Source organism: Seriola aureovittata, chromosome 2, assembly GCF_021018895.1.
Source record: "Seriola aureovittata isolate HTS-2021-v1 ecotype China chromosome 2, ASM2101889v1, whole genome shotgun sequence".
Taxonomy (NCBI): domain Eukaryota; kingdom Metazoa; phylum Chordata; class Actinopteri; order Carangiformes; family Carangidae; genus Seriola; species Seriola aureovittata.
In genome coordinates this window covers 19,951,744-19,978,525 of record NC_079365.1, presented here as the reverse complement: position 1 = coordinate 19,978,525, position 26,782 = coordinate 19,951,744, and the positions used below count along the sequence as shown (strand labels likewise).

The following is a 26,782-nucleotide window of genomic DNA, read 5'->3' as shown; positions in this document are numbered from 1 at the left end:
CACTGTACTCAAGTAGTTTCTGAGATCTACGGCCACAACACAATGAAGTCCAAATGGGCAGGTAACATGAACAGGTGTATGATCAGTCAGGCTGTAACCAAGTCAACAGTTTAACCAGATTACCTAAACCACTTTATTATGAGGTACAACTGAAAATGGCCACAATTGAAAAGTTGATAAAAAAAATCTCTGACTGCCCTGAAGTTGGTTACAGATGAATGACAAATCCAGTCTGTTTACAACTGACATTTTGGATGATCGCTTCTTTTTCTCCAAATAAGTCTGGCTAAAACTGAGATCAGACTGACTTCAGACCTGCATGAAAAAATGCAGACAACTCATTCAGGGCACTCCGTCAGAACAAGTGTGCAAACACTGAGGGGCTCCAGCAAGAAAACAAAGGATCTGCCACAGTGTGTGAAATATTGTATGAGGGGGAGCCATTTTCAATCTTTTTCTAACTCTTACTCTTCCAGTTAACCTGGTGTGCTCCTGCAAAGCTCAACATTGGGATCGACCCTTTTACTGCAATTATATTTTAATGGATTCTGGACCCGACCCCTGACCTGACCAGTGAGCTTATACAGTAACACATGCTCCGAGCTGCTGCTGGGCAGTAGAGGCAAAGACTGCAGGAGCTCAATATGTAAATGTTGAAATAAGTAAATAAAATAACACAGATAAATAAATAAAAACACAGTGACAGATTCTGCAGGCAGAAACACTCCACAAGGTTTCAGTAAATTTTTTCCACTTGTCTTTCCTCTTACTCAGACGGGCTCGATGGCACAGGCACTCATCCCACCTCTCCAAAACTGTCCGTAATATTACAGACAAGTGGATATCCTCATTCATTATTTATATCTTCTAACAGGACACCAGGATTTAACTGTTAACTGACCTTGTGTGCATTTCTGGGGAGACACTTGGGAGCTGCTGTGAAAGATTTGTAGAATACCAACAGACTAGAAAATCTCTACGCATGTTATTTTGTTTTGAGATTTAAGGACTGTTGATAACTTTTCTCTCTTGGATAAAAAAATATAAACATAAGACATAAAGGTTTTTTCAGTTAAGAAGAGGGGGAGTCGAGCCACTTGTGTATGTGTGCGTATGAGTATGTTTGTGTTTGTGTTTGTGTTTGTGTTTGTGTTTGTGTTGAAGTGCCTTACCAGGTGATGATTGATCACTGGATGCCACTAAAGTGGCAGGAGTGGGTCTACGTCTTCTGATCTGAAAAAGCAGAACAGTTTCATACTGAAGTGAGACTTTTATCCTTTAGGTGAAAAAAAAAACAGGTTCAAATAAACATGTTGCCATGACAGTATAGTTGTTAAGAAGCTTTTGAAACTAAGAATAATATCAAGACCTTTATTTAAACAGCTGTTCTTGAAGATATTTGAGTTTGAAGTATTTTGAAATGTTGAGTGATAAATCTCAGGCACTTCCAGGCTCGAATTTCACACAGACTTTGCCCTATAATGCTCTAAATGGGTTATATTGGCTCCACCAATCAAAATGCTAAGTAGTGCACTGAAATTTGCATACTCTTATTTCTCAGCCAGTCAGGGAGAGTCTAGCCCTGTTCCCTCAAGAGCTGGAGTGTGGCAATCATTACCCAACAAGCATCCTCAATCCTTTATGATGCTGCCAGCCCATACCACAGCCTGTGTGATCCATATTTGGGTGTCTTGCAGTTTGATAATGCCTGAGCTGGGGGAGAGCAGTGCTGGCCCTCACAGTGCTGAGCAGTGAAAACAGCAGGGCAGCCTGCCACCACCTACTTCCTTCTTGGCTCATGAGTAGTGGAGTTTGGCAGCTATGAGGCATTCAGTGATAGTATATGAAAAGACATGCACATTTCACTGAGCTGCCTCAGCAGTTAGCATTCAAACCTATAGCTTTTAAGAAAGCTCGGCCTGTGGGTATAAAAACTGGAGTTGTGATGCAAAATATACGGGGTTTTACAAACAGGTTTTTGATGGAAATGCCAGAATACACAAGTACCAGAAACGTTACCTTTAATTTCACTGTATTATAGTGGAAACAGGGATAACACAGGTGAAGCTGTAGAGGTTACAATAATTGGTAATAGTCTTAACTGTCACTTCTAATTTAGGATCTCTGTCCAAAAACATCCAGACATCACTGTATGTCACCATGACCTGTGTTGGCCTTCAGAATTATCCAAAGAAGTATTAGTTTGAGGTGCATTAATATCAGTTTTCCACAAATGTGTAACTATTAGTTTGGTAAAATGATGCGACGTATACTTTCCTCTTTACTTAAGTCCTACCCTACACCAGGATATTTCAGCCCAAGCACAACCCTTGAGCACACTTGCATTTTGTTGGTTTTACAATGGGAAACACGACAGACAGACATATTTCATTATTTCTCAAATAATATAAAACTAACTATCCATCCAATGTAATTTTTTATGTAATAAATCAATCCCCAGATCTCTATCCTAAAGAATGACTTAATGGAATGGCACCGAGCAGCTGAGAGAACCGGTGGAGGCAGTTGCCGGTGGCCGCACGTCGTTTCCAGGGAAACCACCTAAGAGTTCATCGTGAAGAAGTTCCAGGCTTCCAACACCAACTACTGCGGTTTCTGACCAGGACAATCTCCAGCTACAGCGCACCACACAGTAAGCAAAACTTACTCTTCTGGTTTGGTGACGAGATGAAATAATATTTTAACCATCAAATTTTCCTTTGTAGACATCTCAGTATCATTTAGTGGTATAGTCGTACAAATCGCCCAGACATATTCTCTCCTACCATTGCCCAATTCATTACACAGTTTATTTTATCAGATATCGATTAACCCTGTTCAATTTTCATCTTAGTAATTATCAAACATTGCATTTATACTATATTAGTATGTCGTAATAAATTGATGTATTTAAACTCAGTCATTGTCCTGTTTTGTCCCTTTGAAGTAGAGATGGGAGATCCGTTGAATCTAGAAGTCCCGGCCTCTGATATTAGACTGATTGCACCTGTATCTGTTATTAAATTTATAAATCAAAGTTCTTCTCTTTAATTTCTAGGCCTTTGTAACGACACAACAGTATGTCACATATGTATACACACACACACACACACACACACACACACACACACACATATTTGTGGTTTGAGCCCGGTTCAGTTTTAAACTTAAACCGATTAGCTTTACATTGTAATGACATAAGATACAGATGTAGCTTCAGAATTAATGTGCAGTAATGAAAAATGAGCAGTCAGTTTTATCTCAGTAGCACAGTCTAAATTGGTATTCAGATCTTGAGAAGCATCATCACCTTTCAAATCACAGCCATGGGTTACAGGAAGGCTGTGTGAATGAGAAGCATTGGGTGCCTTTTCTTTTTCTTTAACAGGCAGGCAGAGATGTGTCAACTGTGTTGCACACTTTTCTTCCAAGAAAACTGCTGACCTCATACCCTGAGATGCATGTCAGCTATTCAGTGTTGCCTGCCTTTTGCTGTTTTTCCTTTCTGCATCAGTGTCTCTGATGGTAATATCTTCACACAGGTAGAAGAAGGCTTTTCTTTGCATGAGATTGTTTCTTGTCTTACTGGACAGCAATCTGGTCACATAAAGCCACAAGTAAATCCAGGTACGCCCACAAGTAGGGTTTAAGAGTAGTGATCCACACCACACTGAAGAAAACTGGGCAACCCTGTCTCCTAGATATTCATTCACTACTGAAATGCTTTATCAATTATTTGGTGGCAACTTAATCACTGAATGGATTTTGCTCAATGGCAATGTTTTCTTTCTTTTTTTTGTGAAAGGCAGCAGCATCCCTATAGGAGGTGGTTGGGGTGGATGACAGGTGTACAATGCACACAACCATCTCACCAGAGAGCAGAGTTCACAGTCCCGTCCGCGATTAGGTTTACGGAACAAAAGCACATTGGTTAAAGTTAGGGTTAAACTTAAATAAACGCACTGTGTCTGAAGTCATAGTGAGGTTTTTCTGCATTAGACCTGCCTAAACATAACCATAATAAAGTTTAATCATGCTGCAGTCACTGGTGGATATTGTACTGCAAGATCAGATATTTTGGCAGACATAAATATTTCACTAATTTGTTGTGTATCAACATTTTTATGACTTGTCAAATACATGAATACAACTGTCTTCATTACGTTAGGAGAAAATGTAATCTGGTTGCAATAACATTTCCTACAAAACATATTTGCCATTGAAAATTAGTAGCACAAACATAGTTTCTAGGAAACAGGGTTGAACAGAATGATTCTCCAACACATGGTTATAACTTGGACAAGATTTTTAGGTCTGCACACCCAAAACAGAAATAGCCACCTTCTCCTCTGTCTGCATGTTGGAGCTTAATTTTTTCTTTTTCTGTTAAGTAGAAGTCACACTTCTTCCACAGATAAACTAAAACCTTACACTGCAAGCAAAATCCTATAACAAGTAATCACTGGAGCCGCCTTTGAGTTATGGTGAGATGCCAGGTGTGAATTGTAGCCAACTGATGTAGACACAGTATCGATATACTTACTTGAATGCAACACATTGGTTTGAACCACACAGGCAATGGCTTGTTCTTATGCTGTCGATACTTACAGCTTAAAGCATCTTTGAGGAATGATGATCTTACAAATCGCACTTTGGTGAAATGCTCGTCACTGGCAAGGCTTAGACTTCAGAAATTACCCACCCACACTCTTCGGCCCACATACTCCATAGGTGGGGAAAATTTAATTCTGACTCAAAACAAATTTTTGTGCAATCTGACTCAGCTCCCTTGTGAGAGATATATGGATCTCACGTCACATCACACCTACATCTTTTAGCTGCCAGCAGCAAGCAAGAACGTTACTTAAGTTAAAAGCTTGAATTAAAAAAGTGAAAAGGAAGGTTCAAAACTAGCTGATGCAAATAAAGGCTGACTGTGAAAACAATGTTTAAGCTTGAGTAGGGTAATTTACATGCGGAAAGTATGAGACCAGGTTGCTTCTTTTGCAATCAAACAGTGGCCATTTTTTGTAAGAATTTTTCAAAAATTCCCCAGAGCTTACCTTCTGGTAAGAATGACAACATTTCAGTCACGTCACATCCAGCTACCAGAATACCCAGAGTAACTGTAAAATCAGAAGACTTAGCATAGTCAAATACGAATATAGTGAAAAACTTATACCACAGCGAATTCATTTGTATGTTTCCTGTGGTATAAAGTGCGGGTGTTTTGTCTACACTGTGGAAATTTGGACCTTTAAGACTTTTGAGCACTCCTGCCCTTTAGTCTCAAATAGCGAATCTGAACCTTCTGAAAAATGGTGAAGTTTCATTTAAAAACAAAACCACTTTAACTTATAAATTATAAGACTCTGGGCAACTCCATACGTCTGCTGCTCTACTCGTCCCCTCAGCAAGGTCTCCCGTGTAGCTGGATCACAATCAAAGCTACAGATGATCATGCTTCTGGATGCCAGGTTTATGAGCGGTCTCCCCCTGTGGGTCAGGTCAGTGATGATTTAAATCACATCAGATTGTAAATCCTGTTTTGTTTTTAGATATTTTTTAAATTTTGTCCTCCTGACATTTTGCTTTTGTGAACTGATTTGTCCCGTGTTTTCATGAAGCACTTTGGAGCCAACGTTTTCATAGCTACAATAGAAATGTTTTTTTACTAAGTACTCTTGTGTGTACTACAAATCTGTTGACTAATATTTTAGCCTTGTGTGTGGATTTGGTTGCCATTTCAGAAAATCCACCCTGCTGGCTCCTATTAAAGCACAACAAGCCATGTCTGTGTAGAACTAGTTATACTCAGAGTCATTGTTATTCTCCTCAGACAGCAGCAGAGCGAACTCCCTGATCCTTCGCTCACACAAATGCCACCGCTTACTGGACAGACTCAAGCCCTCAAACCGCTACGCCTGCTTTTCAACCCACAGTCCATTTAAGATGCAGTTCTGTCAGTCCTCACAACAATGAACAAAAACAGCCGTCCAAAGTGATGGGTGGGCAGGAAAGGCCGTGCATGCCTGATATTCTTGTTGTGTGGAGGCCAAGCGGACAAAATACCCTTTGCTGGAAAATACAGGTCACGCCGAGAGATGCAGAGACAAATTCCCCCAGCAGACCCCAGTGGTGTATGTGAAAAAAGAGGAAGAATAATTGCAAACCAAGGTTATGCATAAACAATATATTCCTTTTGTTTACTAAAACAAAAGCACAGACCTATTCATGAATGCGAGCGGTAGTGTGAACACTGTCATCACCAATCACAGACACAGAATATATAAAAATCCATTGTATCGATCCTACATTGTCTGGAGCTGACTGCTGATACATGTCCAAAGTTCAAATTCAAATCATTTTGGAGGATTTAGTCCATGTATCATATGACCAACGTGTTTTTCACATAAACACAACTAGATTTCAGTGGAACTGCATTACAGGAGTTAGGGGACCTACAGCTATCGGTCATGTTTTATTACTTGAAACAGAATTGACCTTGGGAGCTGTTCCTATTATGGAATAATCAAATGAACTAATTAACTAATTAGTAATTGATGTAACATAAAAGGTTTATAGTCCAGAATCTACTTTGGGGAATCCTGTGGTTGAAAAACTTGACCTCCTAACCGCGATTTGCCTTTGAGAAAATCACTGGTAGTTCTGTAATCCCTGCGCTATCAGTCGCTCTGTGACCTTCAGCAGAACAATGTCTTTGTACCACTCAGCACCCTGAATCAGAAGAAGGGCATTCATACCCAGTAATTTTCTGCAGAAATAAAGGTTAAAGAAAACTTCCCCAAAACCTTCTTATTGGTTGAGCCAAAGCAGTGCTGAGCTTTCAAGGAGTTGTAGGAATTCAGTACAAAACACTGGCCAGTACAATCTGAGAGGATTCAAGTGATTCCTCGTTGTTCATCCTGCCATGTGAAATATGATCTTGGTATTGTTCAGGCTGAAATCAGTGCTCAGCCATTACAAATCCTCACAGATCCTCTCCAACAGTGGTCTCATTTGGCTCTGAATAGAAATAATTATCGCATTCACAGAACTTCTAAAATTCCAACTACTGACTTGACTTGACTACTTTCTGCTATCTCAGTGTTTAGTCCTCGGGCCTCCACCTCACTTTCTATCAAGCGAGATAGAAATCATCTTCTCTCACACTTCTCTCAACCTGCTGCAGATGCGAAGCAGGGGGGCTGTAATTTAGCCTATGTACTAGATCCAAGGAAAGTTTTGCTGGGAATAATAAAGTTAAATACCAGCAGTGTACCATAAAATATAACTGGTGCATTACAGCTGGTAAGTTATCTGCTCAGGCCTGTTATTGCAGCAGCTGTGAAACTGTACAGGTGCCTGTTACTTGTGCCTTAACTCACAAAAACAGGACCAAATGTGTAAAGGGATTGTCAATTGACAGTTCAGAAGTTATTGTTGAAAACCCTGTCAAGCTTTTGTTTATTGCACATCACATGGTGCAGTTAGTGATAACAGAGGCAAATCTACCACCAAAAATTAGTCAGTTTTGAAACAATGGGTTCCTGATTTTAGACCAAGGTAGACAATAGACTCCTGAATTCCAGTCAATACCCATCAGTTTCCAAATACAATAAAGAGCAGGAGAGAGCTGCTAACATTAGCTCAAACTCTGACAGCATCCGAGACCACCTTCAATATAGTGGGGAAATACTACATGGTCTATATTTGTGAACAGGGCTAAAGTTACTTTGTTAGCTAATGATAAGCTCCTTGTTCTTCGAAGAAACACCCAGATACCGGTTGGTTTGACAGGCTTGCGGTGCCGAGCACAGGGGTTCAGCAAACGGTCAGTTGCACAAAAAAGTATGGTACCACTTATAAAAGGTTTATTAATTCCTCTAGTACTGGTTAATAAATCATTTACTAATGCTTTAAAGATCAATTATAAACCATTAACAAGAATAACTTTTGTGTTGTGGAAAATTGGTTTATTAACCATTAATGAAGCAGTTTGTTTCATCTTCTGAAGCCTTTAGATTCGGCCTTCTCAGAAAGTGATAGCAAAATGACAAATAAAAATGTGCTGTTTCTAAGTGTGCAAAGCATTATATAGCTTTGGCAGATATGAGTATATCTTGGTTAAAACTTTACATTTTAACAGGTTTTGATTGCCTTCATGTGCAAGAAATATGCATCTTGTGAGAATAATACTAATTTACTGCACTCAAGAGTTCTTGGGAAATGGCTGTCCTGAGGCAATGCAGAGTAATTGTTATAGGGAATATTAGGTCTGTGATAAAAGACCATTACCTCAAAACGTCACAATTCATCATCTCAACATGGAATATATTGCCTGAGCAAAAGCTCTCATGGTCTCCTCGATCTAAATTATAGATGTAATGACTGAGTTTAAAATCAACTTCCTGTTATGGGAGAACTGTCACTCAAAACTGTAAACAAAAAAAGAGAAATGTGAGTTTATTTTCTAGGTAAACCAATGGTGTTAGTGGTGTTTTATGTACTCCTGTGAAAACCTTAATGTGAGAATACGCTCCACTGCTCTACAACATGTAGACTACAGTCCCTCAAACCCTTTAAAACACCTTCATCCATTCAGCAGGAGTTCTATTTAATGGTGGTCGTTGCCACGTTCAAGCCCTTATCGGCCTCTGTTGTGTAAATTCCAAAGAAATTGTTCCACATTTTGTTAAGTATACTTATTGAGAAGCTCAATGCCACTCTCATGACCGTCTGCTAAATACTATTTAGCTGGAGCCAGGAGTTTAGCTTAGCGTAGCACAAAGATTGGAAGTTGGGGGAACAGGTAGTCTGGCTCTATCAAATATAAAAGAAAATATGCCCACCAGCACCTTAGAGGCCACATTCAGCAACAACAGACCTGCATGAAAAAACACAGCCCTCTCATTTGTTTTAATGGGCCAGTCTGCGTTGGCCAATCAAATACTTGCAAGTGCACATTCCTGGTAGATTACTTTGTAAATTGCAACTGCAACTGTATATTTCTGTTGTTTAGCTCAACAAAGGAGAAAATAGTTGCTTTCGTGATAACTTTAAGTTGTTAAACATATTCATCTGTAACACAAACTGAACTTTATACAGGTCTGCTTCCGGCCTGAACCGCTGCTGAACCTCACTGATGAATACATTAGATTTGATTTGTTTAATGCATATAAAAAATGAAGTGAAAAAATGCCAAGTCGTACCTTTAAGGGGGGGTTTACGCACCAGATAATGTTTTTGTCTTTTTGTCAAACTCGATGTGTGTCTGCTTTGTATTTAACAAATTGATATTAGAGTGGTATCAATCTTCCCATCTAACACTCAGGAAGAATATGAACAAGACAACATTTTCCCAAAATGTCAATCTATCCCTTGAAACCCTCACTCACAAAGACAGAGATATACACGAACACACAACTAGACAAATACAGATACTAACAGTGAGAAGAATATCTAGATAATGGCACCATCAGGTCTTGGCTTGTATCAGGTACAGTCAGTTTGTGCTCGTAGGTACACAGTGAGCTCTAATGTAAGGTTATGATAACAGTGGGACACACTGTATCTGTGTGTGGATAAGAGGAGGAGTGTGTGTGTGTGTGTGTGTGTGTGTGTGTGTGTGTGTGTGTGTGTGTGTGTGTGTGTGTTGTTGTGAGGGTCTGACCTCGGGGAGGCTGTTCTGACTGACGTGCAGTTCTCCACGGAGGCTGATTCACCATGCTGGGAGGTGTCAGGTTGCAGAGATTACTGAACCATGGGTGAAGTCCCCTGGTGCGACATTCATAAGTACACTTGCACAAGCGCATCTTTCCTATTATTTTTCATTTATTTATTTTTATCTACAGAATTCCTTTTTTTTTTTAAATAAATATTTATTTTCTTTATATCTGACTGGTACATTTTCTGGGCTGTTTGTCTCACTCAGCTGTCTCACACATAAAACCACACACTTAATAACCAGCATACCATGCAGGCTCAGTGGCCACTCACAGTGGTCTTAGAATAAATTGAAGTCCCAGTGGCAATCAGCCAAGCTTTTGGTCATGCTTATTGAGGTTGAGAGGTAAGAACTCTCTTGAGTTTTTGCAGAAGTAAATTGTACTTGACTTGTATACAGCTAAAAGGAGGTCTGTCTGCTGGGGTACAGGAGTAGGTAAACACCAGGATGGATGTGCTCCTCTATTGAATCACTGAAACCTCAGCATTACAACATAAATACAGACAGTGTCCCTGACACACAGACACAAACAAGACAGAGAGACAGGATCAGCTTTAATAATGTCTGTATCTTTCAGACGTAACAGATACACAGAAAAGAAGGCAAAGTTGACAAAATGCTCTATAGAGATGCACAGGCAGACTGGAAGGTACAGCTCCACACATATACACAACTAGACAAATACACGGTACATTCATTTTCACAAATGTACCACAGACACCAATTTACAAAGTGTTGCTAATATCACTTGGCCAATTTCACACCAATGTAATTAGCTCCACACCACACGCAAGCTAATAAGTTTCAGGCCATCCAACCTTTATGCTCGTCTCCTGGCATTTGTATTAAGGTTATAATCCTGATGATCTCAGTCTAGGTTGATTAGGCGATACCCGTGTTGGTAGCAGCAAATGCAGTTCAATACTATAGCAAACACTTGTTGTGTTGCTCCTTTATCAGAAATACAAAAGAAGTGTTGTAACTGATGTGTCTATTTACAGTGCACCCAAACAAACTTGTTTGATTTCATTGCAACATTTCAAACCGATCCATTGTCAAAAACGCCAAAAATGACCATGTCTTATTTTGTAGATGCATTTTTGATAAATGCTGCTGAGGTGACGAATACTGCTTCACGATAAAAGTGTCAATTCGGAGCAAGCAATTTGAAGTGCAATTAAAGTTTTTATTCCAAAATGCTGTAAATTTAAGTGAGGAGGCATACTGTAATTATGTTCAGTTCTTCATTTGGTGTCTCTAAACCATATGAAGGATTTTGTCAGCAAGAACATGCTGTACATACATAAGTACATATAATTTCTCTCTGTGGAGCAAAACTCTTCAAAGTAACTCTGATTCAGTATTGTATGTGTAGTTTAAAAAAATGCACTTCTTCTGTAGTTACAGTGCAATGTAAATCCTTCCAAACTGCAGCTACAACAGATGGAGGATCAAGGCTGAGGAAGGTTGGCTGACATTTACGCAACTCATAATACAATCAGTCGAAACCCCTCGAATACACTCTCCATGTTTCCTTTTTCTTATAGCAGACCTTTTTAGCATGTCATAACAGGAGAAACACAGGTGCAATTAATAATAATAACAATGACTGCATTATGATAAAGTGAGCTAGTTGGGCTTTATTATTCTTCGTGCTGTCTCACTGTTACGACATAGTGGGACAATTAATGGAACTGAGCCTTCGTTAATGAGATTTGTTTCAACTGTGGTTTTCCTGCTATAAAGACACGTCCAGACGTCTGCTGTGTAAAGGATCTGTTGGCTGCACCAGTGGTGATTTAGGATGAAATATCCTGTATTTTTTTAATCAGTTATTAATTTGGATCAGTTTGTAAATATCTATTTTCACTTTGGCATTTAGACACAAAAACTAGGGGTGAGTACTTTTTATAGGTGCTGCAGTGTGAACAGTGACGTTACACCGGGAGTTGCAGTGTTAAGACTGTCACGACAGGCTGAGGGGAAAATCTTCTAAGCTATGAGAAAAACCAGCAGCAAAAAAATTTTGGGATATTACATCAGGTTTTCGTAGTTTAAAATTTCACGGCATGACAAAGAATGTGAAAAACGATTTGGGCAGTAACACTGCAGCTCCTTCCAGTGAGGATGAAAGTTATTTGACTGGCAGTTCTCTCTTTGTATGCAGAGGTGGACATTCGTGACTGAAATAGTTGCATGCAGTTCTGGACATGAAACGGCTGTAGGTTTTGTATCATCGATCTCATCTGCTGAATCACTGGTGTTCATTTTGTAAAATCATGTCACACCCAACCAAGCTCTCACTCAAATACATGTGCACACCAACAATAATTCAACTGTTTCTAAGCCAGTTCTTCATATCTGAGCTTTTTAGACTTATAATACTTGACCAGATGCTTTAACTCAATCTGAACCTAACCTTGACCAGACTCCCAAACCATCCCATAAAATGTCCTGACAGACTCCTACACGTACACACTGCACACATGCACAAAGGTGTCCTCCTAAGATCTACTTTTCTTCTGGCTCTCACTCTCTCATTGTGGAAAAGAGTAAAGAGAGAGAGAAAGAGGGAGAAAGAGACATAGACGCCTTGTAGTCAGACTCATAAATCTTGGCTGGGTTTACTCGAGGCTCATTCATTATGAATGCCTTGTTCTGTTCATATTATATTTATAAAAATGAGAAATTGGGACACGTCTTTCCACTATATTCTCTACAGGCACTTTAACTGCACAGTACTCACTCACTAAAAAGAGGCCTTTGCTCTTGTGTGATAAAGTGATATCGAGTTCATAGGATCCTAAACTAAGTGATTAAATTACTTTTTGCATCTTTTAATCCTTTCAAACTTGCCTTAAACCGAGCCATGACAAGAAACGTGATATATTTAAGAATGAATTGAAGAAATGATCATATTGCATGAGAGCAGATAGGATACAAGTTTATCTTGTGACACCACACAGGTTTTGTCAGTATCTCCCTGCTGTACAGTACATGCAGTCAGTTAAACAAAAACAACACCAAACCCCTGAGGACACATTTGCAACACCCCTTTTCAACACTGCTGAAGAACAACTGCTACTCTGTGGCTGCAGGTGGAAAAATCAATCTCAAATTCATCATGTTCACTTTAGAGCTGCATTCAAAAGACACAGCCTGCTAAGTAGTAATACGAGACTGGTAACGATGCGGTTTCTTTAGAGCAGCAATTTATTATCATCAGGCTATATTCAAGCGCTTTGGACACATCACACTGCGTTTTTCATTCCAGCTGAGTTTGCTCAGTTATGACTGCACATGTTGGCTTGAATGACTGGAATAAATATTTCTCAGTTATTTGTTCCAATAGAGTGACAAGTATAAACTGTGATTTCGTATGTATGCTGCTACACAGCCACTAATGTCACTGATGCATAAAGAAACCCTTAAAAGCCTGACGGTCCCATATCATCCACATCACCTCCTCTTCCTTCCCCCCTGGCTCTCGTTCTCCTCTCCCCCCTTCCTCCTTACCTGTTCGGCCGCCTCTGGGTCCAGGTGGGTGTCCAGTAGGGGGACGGTGAACTGTATCTTCCTGGGGCTCCCAGTTTCCATGGTGGCACTGTCTGTCAGGACGAAGAGGAGGAGGAGGAGGAGGAGGAGGAGGGGATGATCCAAGGAAGGAAAATCCGTAAAAGAGAAGGAGAGTGAAGAGCTCAGTGAAGGTGGCTGAAACAAATATAAGTGGGCTCCAGCTTAGGAAAAAATAAGCAGATTGTTTTACTTTTTGTCTGACTATTTTATGCTCTTCACCTAGATCTTTTAACACACTTTTCCAAGATTATCTTGCTTTTTTGGCACCCTAGTTCTATTCTATTCTTTTTTTCTATCCTCAGCACCTGCTGGTGTCTCTATTGTGGCTTCACTCTCCTTCCTCTCTGTCTCTCCCGGCTCATAGCACAGAGGCAAGGGCATTCTGGGCTAGGAACACCTCTCCTTCGCTCTCATTCGCTGTGCCTGACTCCCTTTCACACTAAGTCCCACCCTCTCTTCACATTTCTTTCTGTCTGTATTGGATGTTTGAGATCAGGGCTGTTCTGCAGCAGCGCCTGCATGGACGGGAGAGTGAGGATGACAAAGACATACTCTCTTTCTCTCTCTCTCTCAATTTTGGATGGGTAGGTGCATCATCTGGCTTCTGCTTGAAAAGAAAGTATTTTTTAAAATCACCATCCTACACATGCTTAGAGATAAACTATTAACATACAAAGAGTCTCACGCATGAGTCATACACACAAAGACTCTCTCTCACACCGAAGTTACATCTATAGACACATTCTGACAAAATTCAATACAATGGCACAAGTAATTTCACTTAACATGTTAGCATGTTTTTTGATGAATAACTGTTATACGATCAGATCTCTGCCGTATATTTCATAAATAAATGCCGCATGACAACAAATCTGAGCCCAAAACTTGACCTGACACTTAATACAAAGCTGTGAAATGCTAATCTGAGCTTTGTTCATATCTGACCAGGTTTGTGCTTGGCCAGCACAATCTTTATTGATCGTCTCTAGCCTGAGTGACACTACATCCCACATCTACTGGGACCTGACACCTGACACCAGCCAAGAAGTAGCCTATACAAGGTTTTTTTTGTGCCAGATTTGCAGTAGCCTACATTTTGGGGGAGACCATCTTTTCCAGGCAGTAACATTGTCAGAAATATTATGATTTGTCAAACAAACATATCACTATCACAATAGGTTTTAAGGGAGTACTTCATCATTTCACTCATAAAATAGCCACAACTGATTCATGGTGGACAGTAAATAAAAAAGAAAGGACCAAAATCAATGCATCATCTTTTGGTCTGGATCACAACAGCAGGGTCAGCCCTATAAACACTAATGTTGCTGACTGACTGAGTGATGTAGTTACAGCACTGGTTGGCTGACCAAGTGTTGGGGTTTCTCTATTGGCCATTGCTATTTCAAAATGAATTGGCACAAACTGTTTCTATTACATCATCAGGGGCCATTTACAGACAGTATGTCAATTTAGCGCTGCAGGCCGGAGTGTGCAGGTCACAAACCTCTTTCTGCCCTTTATTTAATTGACCAAATGGCAGCTGACAGACGTGAATGAGCCTATAACGTCTTCTCTGAGTGGTCATTTTACAAGTCAAGCAGAGAAGAGAGCTACCGAGGGCTGGTAAGCTCACTTCTTTATTACTCTAGACCCCCAGATTTTGAGAAATGCATAGGAAATATGAGGAAAAAGCGAGAGTGAGTGTGCATGCAACAATGGTCCCCAGCATGGAACTGAACCAGGGATGAAGTGACCACAAGCCACACACCCCTGACCAACTGTACCACCATTTGTACTTTATACAATAAATTCAGAAGCAGTCTTTCTTTTGCCTATAACTCCTCATTTAATAGTCCCTGGATGGGAAAGATTTTTACTCACAAATGAAAACAACTGACCATAAGAAGTCCCTCTCTATATATTCATGTATAAATAAATGAAAATAACATCTGAATGCTTTTTTCTTTTTTCAACCCAGTGATTATGTTGCTCTGCAAGAGTGCCACAAAAATCTTCCACACAAAACACACATTTTCTTTTTCTTGTAGCTAAGAATGAAAGACTGACTGATAATAAAAGGCTGCCACTGTCAGCTTTTCCCAAATTATGTCTTTGTCATCAGAGGCAGTCTGTTAATAAGACCCCACACGCTCTGTGTGTGTGTGTGTGTGTGTGTGTGTGTGTGTGTGTGTGTGTGTGTGTGTGTGTGTGTGTGTGTGTGTGTGTGTGTGCGCGTGTGTGTGTGTGTGTGTGTGTGTGTTTGAGAGAGAGAGAGGGAGATGACAATAGTTGGCTGCATATTCTCCTGTACGACCCTCTGATGTTTACAGCAAATACAAAGAAAGCACTGGTCAAACTGTACATTCTTTTTATCTCTTCATACCAGCATAGTGTTTGTGTCTCTGGCTGAGCAAGCTTCAAAGAAAAATGCCTACAACCATGCACAGAGTCTACTGGTAGAGGTTCTGTTTATTACAAATTAAAATGTAATTAAATTGTAGAGACTAGAGTCTTCTGTATTTTTCTGCATTATTTTATGTTATAGTTTTAACCGCTTTACATTGGAAAGAGAAAACCATAAAAAAAAAAAGTCACAAACTACTGGGAATAATTAAACCAAACGTACGTACATACATACAGCTTCAATCCCATCTGCCTTCATCTATTCAGCCAATTATCTCTTACATTAGATGAGTGTGCTGCACACATGTCTTCCAACCTAAATGTCCATAAAGGTCATTTGTCCCTACCCTCATGACACGGCTCCAGCGTCTGCATTAAAATAAGTACGTCATTAAGAGTACAGGGGGTATTTGTCGTCATGGATACAATAATAAACACATGGGTAGGTGCACTTATAGAACATTCAGGGTCGTGGTTGAAAGAAACAATCTCTCATGTTAAAGTCCAGTGTTTTGTTGATTCATCCCTGTAAACCATGTAAAATCAAAGAGCTGGATTGGTTTTCTCACTCAGCCACTGCAGGTCCATCGGTTCTGCAAGTGATGACCGGAAACTATATTCAGCAATCCTGTCAAACAGAATTATTGTCTCCTTTATATATTTCCTGGCCTCTTGTTGCAAAATTAAATGAATGAAAAAGAAATCGGTGCCACATTTGATTTCCCATTACTGCTAAAGAGCCAGCTAATAGATTAATTTATTATATAGATATGTGGCATGAATTGAAAACAATGGCTCCCTGGAGCTATAGAAAAAATGCTTCCAAATCTTCAGCATCAGTTAAACAATTACTCCCCTTTTTTGGATAATTTGCAAAACGGTTGACTGCAATTGGATAAAGGTACTAGTACAACTGGCCAGGCTTCATTAAACTCTGCACTGACTTGGGTTCTGTCCAATCATGATAAAGAATTTATGCCCTGCTTTATGCCATGTTCTGTTTTGTTGTTGTGTTTTCTAAAATGTATTTGCATAATCGTTGTTGCATTTCTTTATAAGTGCCACTGTATAAAAACCACTGGTATGTAGTATGTTCCTCTTAAAGGAGCTATTTGTAAGTTTTGACTATAAAAGTCACCACATGTTATGTAGCAAAAGCAAAACTTACAAATAGCTCCTTAATGACAGGGAGGAGAAATGAAAAAAGCTGGAGAGTAACCTGTTATATTTGATTAGAAGTAAGCGCTGTACGGTACATAATGAAGAATTTAATCTTCACTTTCTTTTGTGTACTTTATGAGACGACACAATCGCCACTTTGTGCTTTTCAGTCATGCAGGAGAGCACGCCTCTGCAGTTTACCCTTGACATTGCTACTGTTTTTCTTTTCTGTTTTTTTTTGTTAAACCACATCATTCACTCACTCTGTAGCCATTTAAGCCTGTTGTGTGTGACAAATTGTGCTGTGTCATGGCCATGGCCAATAACAGCTGAGGCCTCCCTCTCCACTCTTCAACATGGCTGCCTTCCAAGATGATGACCATGAGGGAAAGTGGGAGAAGGCGGGGGGTGTAGGAAAGGTCAAGTAGCCGTAGATAGAAAAGGAAAAGTTATTTACCTGAAGGGTAAGTGCAATTCATGTAAAATTAATGTATACAGTAGGTGACAATAACAATACAGTATCTTTATATCTCTCTGTCGCTGTATCAGTCTTTTTCAATCTTACCCCCCCCCCCCCCCCCCCCCCCCTGTCTGTCTCTGTAGCTTATAATTGCTGCACACAGAGACTTTTTGCCTGAGCCCCCCTGCAGACTCATGAAATTCAGATGAGTTGAGTCTTTCTTTAACTGAGCTGTGCAGATCAGAGGCTACAGCTGTGTGGAGCAGCACCCACACCCAGATCTGTCTCGTTTTTTTTTTTTTTTTGTCTTAACATGCTTCTTGTTGTTTCTGATATGACATCATTACTCTTTTTTTTTGGTGTGCACCTAATGTACACTTAGAAATCCTGGTGGGAGATCCCTTTTGATTTTTTTTTTTTTTTGAAACACTCATCTTAACTACTGCTGGTGAGGATGATGTGGTGTGTTTTGTTTTGTTTCTGTGTTGCTTCATGTCAATGTTGTCAGGATGATTGCTGCGTAGGTACATTTGGCTGGGCTTGTCTAAAAAGTCGTGAAAGACAGCAGGGCTTTGTGATGAGGCTGAAGGGCTGGCTCACCATTTTTCCTTGTTTTTTCCACCACCAACCCTTTTAGAAACATCTTCCCTTTGATAAAGATTGTAGTTTTGCTCAGGAACCTCCTGTATTGTGGTAGTTAGCAGGTTTGTCAACTCATATTGTATGAAAATACCAGGAACATTATATAAATCTTATCTTTATGTAGCATTCTTTCATTCTTTTTTTCTGTCAAGATCTTTGAAGCTAGCAATTTTGGGAGCACATCAACATGCTGTGACACTAATTTCTCAGCCTGTTTGAGAAATTAAACTCTATCTCCGACTAAGACACTGAGTGATGCTTTACCAGATGCATTATTTATAGCAACCAAGGGACTTACTGGATAGTCTTAGCTATAGCAGTTACACTGCAGGCAAGCAGCTTAGCAACAAGCTTCAAACAAGCCATTGTATCTTTGTAATATAATGTCTGATGGTAACAGACAATGTCTAGTTCCTAAATATTATATATATATAATTATATTCACTTTTTTAGCCCTATCAAGCTTATACTTGTAGCTACTATATTTTTTTATTTACACTGCTAATCTTGTACTTCAATTTTGCACCTAGCAGCAGATAAGATTACTTGATCACCACAGACCCATGACCCCATAATCTAATTTGGTGTATAGAAACATAAATCATTGTAATTCATTTTGAACATTACCTTGTCATCAGTCTAATCTGTTCATATTTTCAGTTTGGGAACTTATTTTCTTATTCTTCCTATTGTGGTGATAAAGAATTATACAGTATTATGCAAAGAAGTATTCATGATGTTGGATTGCTTAAAATTACAAAATCTATAGGGTCTTAAATTGACAGTGTAAGAGTAAGAAGTAAAAAAAAAAAAAAAAAAAAAAAGGCTACCTATGACCCACATGTTGTAACAAAGCACCTTGATTAAAATTGTGAAAATAAACCCAAAAAATTGAGAGGTCAACAGTCTCCAATCAGCACTAGTTATTCTTCATGTTGTCTTCTTGCCCCACAAAGAGGAATAGGAGGTCAGGATAATAAAAGACTCTTAAAAGGGACTGACGCACTGTCCTTCCCAGTAATTGGCTGCGGAAACCGTGAAAGTGTAGAGTAATTGCATGTTTCTATGTTTTAATTAGCACTGAAGCTTATTGCATGCTGCTTCCCCAGGTGGCCTGTAAATCCACCACCACCCTCAAACCCAAACAGCCACTGCTGGTCTGTAGAAAGAAGTGGGCTTCACTTTACATTAGATAGATGATAGCTGGATAAAAAAAAAACATTTCCATCCAGGTCCCATGAAACCTAATCCTCCGCAGCACTGTCGGTGTAGAGGCAAAAGAAAAGTAACCGTTCAGTGATATATTTTTACAAACAAGATATCGTCTTTCATATATGCGCGTTTGTGGAGCCATTACCGAATTTGCATTGCTTTGATGTGAGCGAGACACTACAGCCAAATTTAATGTAGTGGAAAAATGACCAGGGTAATTATGTGCTTGTGTGTGGTCTAGCAGATGTTCTTCACTGTGTGCTGTTGCTGTAGAAATAGTTTGTGATTAGTGTTTAAATTATAAAAAAAATTCTCATCACATTATTTTCATGTTTCATGTGTATTTAGCAAATAGCCCACTGAACAGCTGAAACTAAAAAGAGATTTCATAAGATTTCAGTATTGTCTAGTTACCTCGCTTTGTATATAGGTGAGTGTAATCCTGACCTATTCACAGTGAACACACATATATGTGCAAGTTTAGCTTTTCCAAGTTTAAAGCTCTTTTATTTGACCAGAGAACAAAAGATTAACAAAAAAATGCAACAATCAATTTACAGCAAAAACTTTTGGTTTCTTAATAACATTCAAGTCAGGACAGAAAAGTTGAATAGGCACCAGTTAAACATGCTTTGCGGTTTACAGAAAACTGTAAAATGAATCTCCTGTCATCTTTCACTAAATGTCAGGTTTCAAGTCAGGCCTAATGGATTGGGACGATGTTGAAAAGAGGAGGAGAGTTTTTAATATAATTTATATTTATTCATTCAAATTTAGTCTCTCCACATTCGCCCTCTGCTTGGCCCTGCGCCAGGACAGTGATGTGTGTGAATCTGCCTGCCAGATTATTTCTTGCCAAATCTCTGGGGCACGGCCATGCTCCAGATCTGACCGGGGGCTGCCTCCCAGTTACGGGAATGTATCTGATCCTCTGACACTACCTGCCCTCTGGATCCACGGCCGAACCTGCGAGGAGGAGAAACAGGAGCAGGAGCTGATGTAAGACATTTTTATTTCAAAACTAAAAAACTGCTTTGGATAAATGTGGACAAATATAAGTCAAAGGCAGCGAATACAAAAGATGTCCAATTTGTTCTTGTGTTGTTAAACATTTACTGTATTTAACTGATCAGAGCAGGAACGTAATATGTAACTGTAACATGGGATGTGGGTGAAAGGTAACAGATCATTACAGACAACAGTCTAAGATGTTTAAACCCTTAAGGCCAAGACCATAATTTTAGGTCAAAAACATGATCTAATCTTTGCCATAACAGAGGCTGATGGCTCCAGAAACACTTTTACTAATGGACATCTCAAGCACATAATGTTTAAAAGCTGAACATATGGTACGTGGTGACATTTTTAAGTTTAGCTACGATGCAAATGAGTGAATGTATTTTCATTTTATCTGCATATACAGAAGCAACAATTAGTTGATTAGTCCATGGACAGAAAAATAGTCTGCAACTTTTCTGATAACTGATTAAAAGTCATTTTTTAAGCCTAAATACCAAAAATTCTCTGGTTACAGCTTTTAAAATGTGAAATTTTGCAGCTTTCCTTATCTCACATCATAGTAGATTGAATATCTTTGGCTTTTTGACAGAGCAAGACATTTCATGACATGACCTTGAAATTGTGGTGGGAATTAGAAATGATGAATCAATTAATTTAGAAAATAATTCTTTAAAAATTAGAGTCAGAATTTGTCAATTGAAGCTTTGTCTGCATGGCTCTAACAGCACACTGATTTCAAAGATCAGTTCCCATTTAAAGAGTTGTGTGTGTTGCATTTTTTCCCGGCTCTAATGTGGCATTTGGCCACAGAAAGTGTTGTTTTTATACAAACGTACTTTAGTGGACTTAATGTACTGGCACTTAATATCACATTTTTCCACTGTAGAATTGACACATATTTAGCTGTACAGAAGGTTGAGCTGATACTGTTGTCTTTACTGATTTCCTGTGTGCATGTTTTTGCCACATGTGTGTTTATGTGTGTGATCAATAAAGGCTCTGTCATGTCACTGACCTCTGCGGCTGATGGAGGACAGAGTTCCTGGTTTCTCTCTGAGATCCGAGCAGCAAAGCTCTCAGCACTGAGGTCAGCAGACGATCATCAATGCTGTTCTCTGTGTTTTCACTCTCCTGCAGCACACCCGCATGCACACACACACACACACACACACACACACACACACACACACACGCACATGCGTACAGTCGCACAAACACACACCCACGGAAATGCAAAGCTTATTATCAAAAAACTTCTTTTTTCTTTTGAATAAAAAGCCCACAAACACATGTTGGGAACATCAAGAGCGATAAATGCATTCAGTTCCAAGTTGCAAAACACACTCCAGGGGTTGCAACTCCAGAAAGTCTATCCTGCTGTGACAAGGGACCTTGAGAAGAAAATATCAGTCTACAAATGCAAAGAAATGTACATCATGATCAGCCAAAGATCCATCCACCTTTATCTGTATGCAAAATAAAACCCAGATGTGTCCGTCACACAAACGGAAAACCTTATATTTTGACTCATGATGTGATTCGTCTTCCTTTATCAAACTTCTACTCTGATTGTTTGCCCCAGAATATATTATAGTGTATTTCACACATGAGGAAGAACAATATCTGAGATCTAAATGGGTTGTATGATTTAGCTTTTCTCTCTTGATAAAACAGCTCAAATCCCATTTACATGCTGTGTCACATGGAATGACAGACTTCTCCGAAAATGTTGGCATGACTTCGGGTTGTGCACAAAATTTTTCATTCCGTCTAATGTGGCACAGCTGACAGTCCATATTTAAATCCTGCCTACAGACAGACAGTATATTTTAACACATAACCATGTGTGCCTGAGATTTTTATTTTCAGGTGCCAAAATTATTTTAGCAAATGTAATCATATGATAGAAATCATGCATAGATGGTGATATTCTAATGGCATATTCCCTTGCGTCTGTGGCTACAGATGAATCAGTGAGTGAGTGAGGTATGAGAATGAAATACAAAATTTGCAATTCAAGTTTGTGAGTGGTTTGTTGTCTCACCAGCCCCAGCAGGTGGTCAGCCATGTTCTCCTCTGAGCTGTCTGGCAGGAAGTCATTTTTGTCCAGACCACTTTGGATGCGAAGAGCCTGACTGATGCCAGCCATCGCCATAAGCAGAGCCAGAAGAGTCACCACCGCAGCTGTGTCCATGGTCTCAGTCTGGAGAGGGGGTCAGATGAAAGCGGATGACGAAGGCGGAAAGGGAAGAGAGGATTTTGGCTTTCCGATCACACCTGTTGACTTCAAAGGCTCCTGGTCAGAGTTAAAGTGTCCTCTTTGTGCGATGTCCTGGTTAACGTCAGTGGTGGCAACATCCTTGCCGGGGCTTATATACACCTCATGGTAACAGGATGGAAACCCCCAGGAGAGCTGGAGAAAGATGCTACTGTACAAAGGGGAACAGGGGACCGGATGCAGGAAGAACCAGCCCCTAATATGAGACTTAAACAGGTCCATTTAGCAGGATCAGGGCATTAGTGATGACTGAGCACCAGAGTGCATTATTATGTGGCCCTTAGGGTAGTGCAACACAACTCTCCCAGTTATTAAACAGATAAATCCCTGCAAATGGACCCTGAGCCCAGTCCCTTTTGTCCATTGGTCCACGCTGCATGTACAGACAGACAATATGTATAAAACACTCATTACACACTAAACCAGGTGTCAATAGGAAACAGATTAGCTCACAAAACTTTAATGATCATAGGCAACAAAGTAATGAACCTAAAAAAATTCTTATAAAGCAGAAAAACATTTTTGCAAAAGACATGAATAACACAATAACACATTTACTGGTGATTAGTTTTTTAAATATTTTACTCCAGAGCTAATGTTTCTAAACTAGAGGATATGTCCATAATAACCTCTCTCCTCAGGGTTTGCAATAAAGTAGTAGGTGGATGTTTTTTCTTATTCTAAATATTATCAGGAGCGTATAGAATGCTTCACACATGCTGTCTCCAAATGATTATTGGCATGAATGTAAAGCGCACCACAGGTCAATGGTGACATTATGGGCCATCAAAAGATTTTGCTTACACAGAACAATTTTATGAGTTTTTTGCAACATGCTGATAAAGGGATTTCAGAAACACGCTTCTCCCAAGGGAAAAAGTGTCTTAGAATGAAAGGCTCCATTTGATAAATGTCAGTTTCCTTCATTTTGTTAATTTCAGAAGAAAGACAACTTTAGGCTTGATTTGTGACACTTGCTTTATTAGTGTGTTTACGTTGTCACTGTGTGTGTGTGTGTGTGTGTGTGTGTGTGTGTGTGTGTGTAATGATTAGTCACCTCTCCAATACTGGATGAGATATCAACAGATTTGGCTTGTCAAAGAGCCTTATGGGTGACAATCTGCCTTCACACGCACACACGCACACACGCGCACACGCACACACGCGCACACGCGCAATTGTCCCTGTTTAACTGCCATAGCAACCAGGATGACATCTGAAGGATTCTCGGGGGAATTAGTTTTCATGACTATAATAAGAACATAAGCTTTTGGATTAGAGAAAAATCTAATTCACTTACTCTGATAATGTGATAATAAAAAGTAACGTTTGTGTTTAGTATATGCTGTCTTTTTTTAAGATAGTTATTTTCAAACAGAATCACTTAATAAATATGACAAACTGTATCAGCTCAGATCTGACCTGTGGATAGAGCCAGGAAATGTCACTGTGTCATCATCATGAAATAATAATCACGTCATGAATTGACACAGACTGAGGAGGAGCTGTTCAACGGGTCTGAAAGATTCCTGTTTAACTCATCGTCACAGCCACCATGTTTCCAATAAAACTAATAAAACTAAAACCTGCGTTGATGAGAGGACTGACAGATCGCATTTTCATTTTGATCCCAAAAGAGCGTAGTGATATGTAAACGTAAGTGCAATGGTCTGTGGGTGCTGTTTGCTTATTGTATTTGAATATTGTCACTCTAGAGCAGGTTAAGTCTGAAAGATTAATTAAATAATTAATAGCTTTTCAATTTTCATTTTAATATGGTCATAGAATGCCCACGAGTATGTGAAAATGAAAATGCAAATTGGATTACGGCATTTTCTTTTTAATTGTCTTGACTTTGCTGGGCTGAAGAGCAGCAGGAGAACAGGTGTGCTGATTGGGCAGCTCACACAGGTGCCTTGAGTTTTCTTTGTTCTGTGTCCTGAGCTCATTCTCTGTTTGTCCTTCAGCTGAGCTGGTTCCCTCGATCATTTCACCTCTGTTACTGAGTGCGTTGACTGGGTATATTTCATTATACTTCCTTAAATCGTGTTTATTTTGTTAGTACATCTAATCTCCTTGGTTTGTTCTCACGTGGTTATATTTTTAGAGTGAGAATGTATTGATGTACTGATTTTGATTTAGATGATTTGTTTGTTGCTTTACTTAAGATAATATGATAGAGTTTGACCTCTGTGTACGCTTTGTTTCATTTGTGAAGCATAACCACTCAGCTGTAACCAATCACACCTAACTGACTGGAAGCAAACGATTTAATACTTTCAAATGGAACCTGCTGACTGCTTCTCCGGCTTTGCTCATATTCATATTACAAGTCTAGTGTGGTCCTAGAACACACATACACACACATGGAAAATGACATTGCAATCATGGAATTAAGTTTACATGATCATCTTTATAAAGTCCCCAATAGACTTCTGTAATGATTTTGATATTTATAATTTTAGCCTGTTGGAATACAACACTATGTCGTAATTGTGGATTGTGCATTTAAAGGAGAACCCTCTTTAAGAATTCACACCTCCCTGTCCCCCAGAACAGATTGGTGAATGTTTGTGAACATGTGGCACTCGCCTCTACAGTTAGAAACCAAAGGGAGAACCTCAAAATATGCAATGTCATCCCAGTTTGCTCTATAACAATGGATGGGGCTCTGACACTTTGAGGCCATAAGATGTCTGTATAATTTCTTACACCAAAATTAGTGTTTTATATCTTAAACTTTATGTCCAATTTAAAATCTGGATGAGACCTGATAGGAGGTAGACGACACAGCTACTGTTGAATATGGGGTTAGTGAGGAAGTAGCCTGTGACGAAAAAAAGCTTGGATTGCTGGAACGTACGTCAACACCATATTACTCTCTAGTTTTAACAATTCCTTATTATTTTCCACCATGTAGTCTTATTCACTTCATGTAAACCTAACCTTGATACGCAGCTCCTTATGGAAAGCAGGGATTACAGCCTAAACTATCACGATTCTAATTAACTTGGGACCAAACTTTTATTTTTGCTGCACGTAGATCATAAACCCTTAAATATAAAAACGACTCATTGAAATCGGTTGAGAAATATAAACACTATGGAGCTTTTTATCCAGAAAAACTGCTGCAGTTTTAGTTGTAGTTAGTAGTTAGACAATGTGATTCAAATCTGTGAACAAATAACATTAGTGGTGAGGTAACTCAAAAGACATTTTCAAGATGGACGATGGCGCAGGGTTGAAAATCTACTACACCTTTCAGGATATGCCATGGATATGAAGGCAACAGAACCACCTTGGACTCTGCTTTGTGATTGGACTGTCGTTGTCCAGCTAGAATCAGATGTAAAAATAAGGTCAAAATTCTACTTGTTACTTAAAGCATCTTTAACCAGAACAGTCTAATACACAGGTGCTATAAGATCTTCATATTCTTGCTCTTTGTACAGTTGAGAAATATATCAAAAATAAGTGTTATCCTCCCTGGATCTGGAGAAGGTCATCTGTGCTTATATCCAATCTTTTTTTAGTCTGCTGCAACACTTGTGAAACATCTCAGCTGTATGTAGCTGCTGCTGGGATTTAACTGGATCTAAAGGACAAAGACCATGTGCGAACACTAATCATCTCTCTGCTGAGAGCCAGTCAGAACAGGAAATGAGCTAACAATTTAAAACACAGGTCAGTCTTACCCCAGAGCTTTATATGGGGGACCTTATAGTGTTTTTTATGAGCCAGAGCACAGGCTGATCTCCGTGACTGTGGCACTTCCTGATAATGATGATGGTGATGATTGCTGTTGTTACTGTTACTGTCTATAATCAGTGTCCTCTTTTCACAGTCATTTAGTCATTTTAGCTACGCACAAACATTTACAAATGGTATTTAAAAACCATATACCTTTATTTCCCCTTCTAGAAGATGTGCATTCATAAGTTAAGGTTTTCTGAATGCAACAAATCCCTTTTTATGTTTCACTAATCTCTGTCCTTGTGGTGCAAATATGTCTCTCATCATGATTACAAATCCAACCTCACAGTACAAAGTCATGTGCAACATTTTCTGAAAAATTAGAAACATGCACATCAAGTGCTGTTATTGACTTGAAATTATGTTTTTGTTCAATACTTAAAATGGAAACATATGCTAGATCAATATGAATTTATTTTATGTATATCATGAACAAAAAAGTTTTTAAGAATTTTGGCACCATCTGGTGTTCTCTGGGTGAACTGCAGCTTTCACAAACCCACTGTTATACAACTGGATGAGAGTCTAATGACAATCACACAATTGA

General features: G+C 39.3%; 2 protein-coding genes across 2 annotated transcripts in view; both read right to left on the bottom strand.

Moving 5' to 3' along the window:
- Positions 1-13,665, bottom strand: part of LOC130160708 (protein phosphatase 1 regulatory subunit 1A-like) — a 30,999-nt gene extending 17,334 nt beyond the window's left edge. The window contains exons 1-2 of the mRNA XM_056363389.1: positions 13,244-13,665; positions 1,173-1,233 (exon numbers count right to left, since the gene is read on the bottom strand). Coding sequence (XP_056219364.1) covers positions 1,173-1,233; positions 13,244-13,324 — 142 coding nt within the window. The 5' untranslated portion in view covers positions 13,325-13,665. The remainder of the gene's footprint in view (positions 1-1,172; positions 1,234-13,243) is intronic.
- A 6,007-nt stretch (positions 13,666-19,672) lies between these two features.
- Positions 19,673-22,560, bottom strand: npffl (neuropeptide FF-amide peptide precursor like). Its single transcript, XM_056402543.1, has 3 exons — positions 22,249-22,560; positions 21,220-21,335; positions 19,673-20,150 (listed from the first exon to the last, which is right to left on the bottom strand). Exons 1-3 carry the CDS (start codon positions 22,396-22,398, stop codon positions 20,030-20,032), a joined length of 387 nt encoding a protein of 128 aa, XP_056258518.1. The 5' UTR covers positions 22,399-22,560; the 3' UTR covers positions 19,673-20,029.
- Between the last annotated feature and the right edge of the window lie 4,222 nt (positions 22,561-26,782).

Coding starts and splice junctions, on each gene's coding strand:
- npffl (XM_056402543.1), bottom strand. CDS start 22,398: ATGGACACAGCTGCGGTGGTGACTCTTCTGGCTCTGCTTATGGCGATG. Junction 21,336..22,248: donor CTGACCACCTGCTGGGGCTG/GTGAGACAACAA, acceptor GGTGTGCTGCAG/GAGAGTGAAAACACAGAGAA. Junction 20,151..21,219: donor GTCCTCCATCAGCCGCAGAG/GTCAGTGACATG, acceptor TCCTCCTCGCAG/GTTCGGCCGTGGATCCAGAG.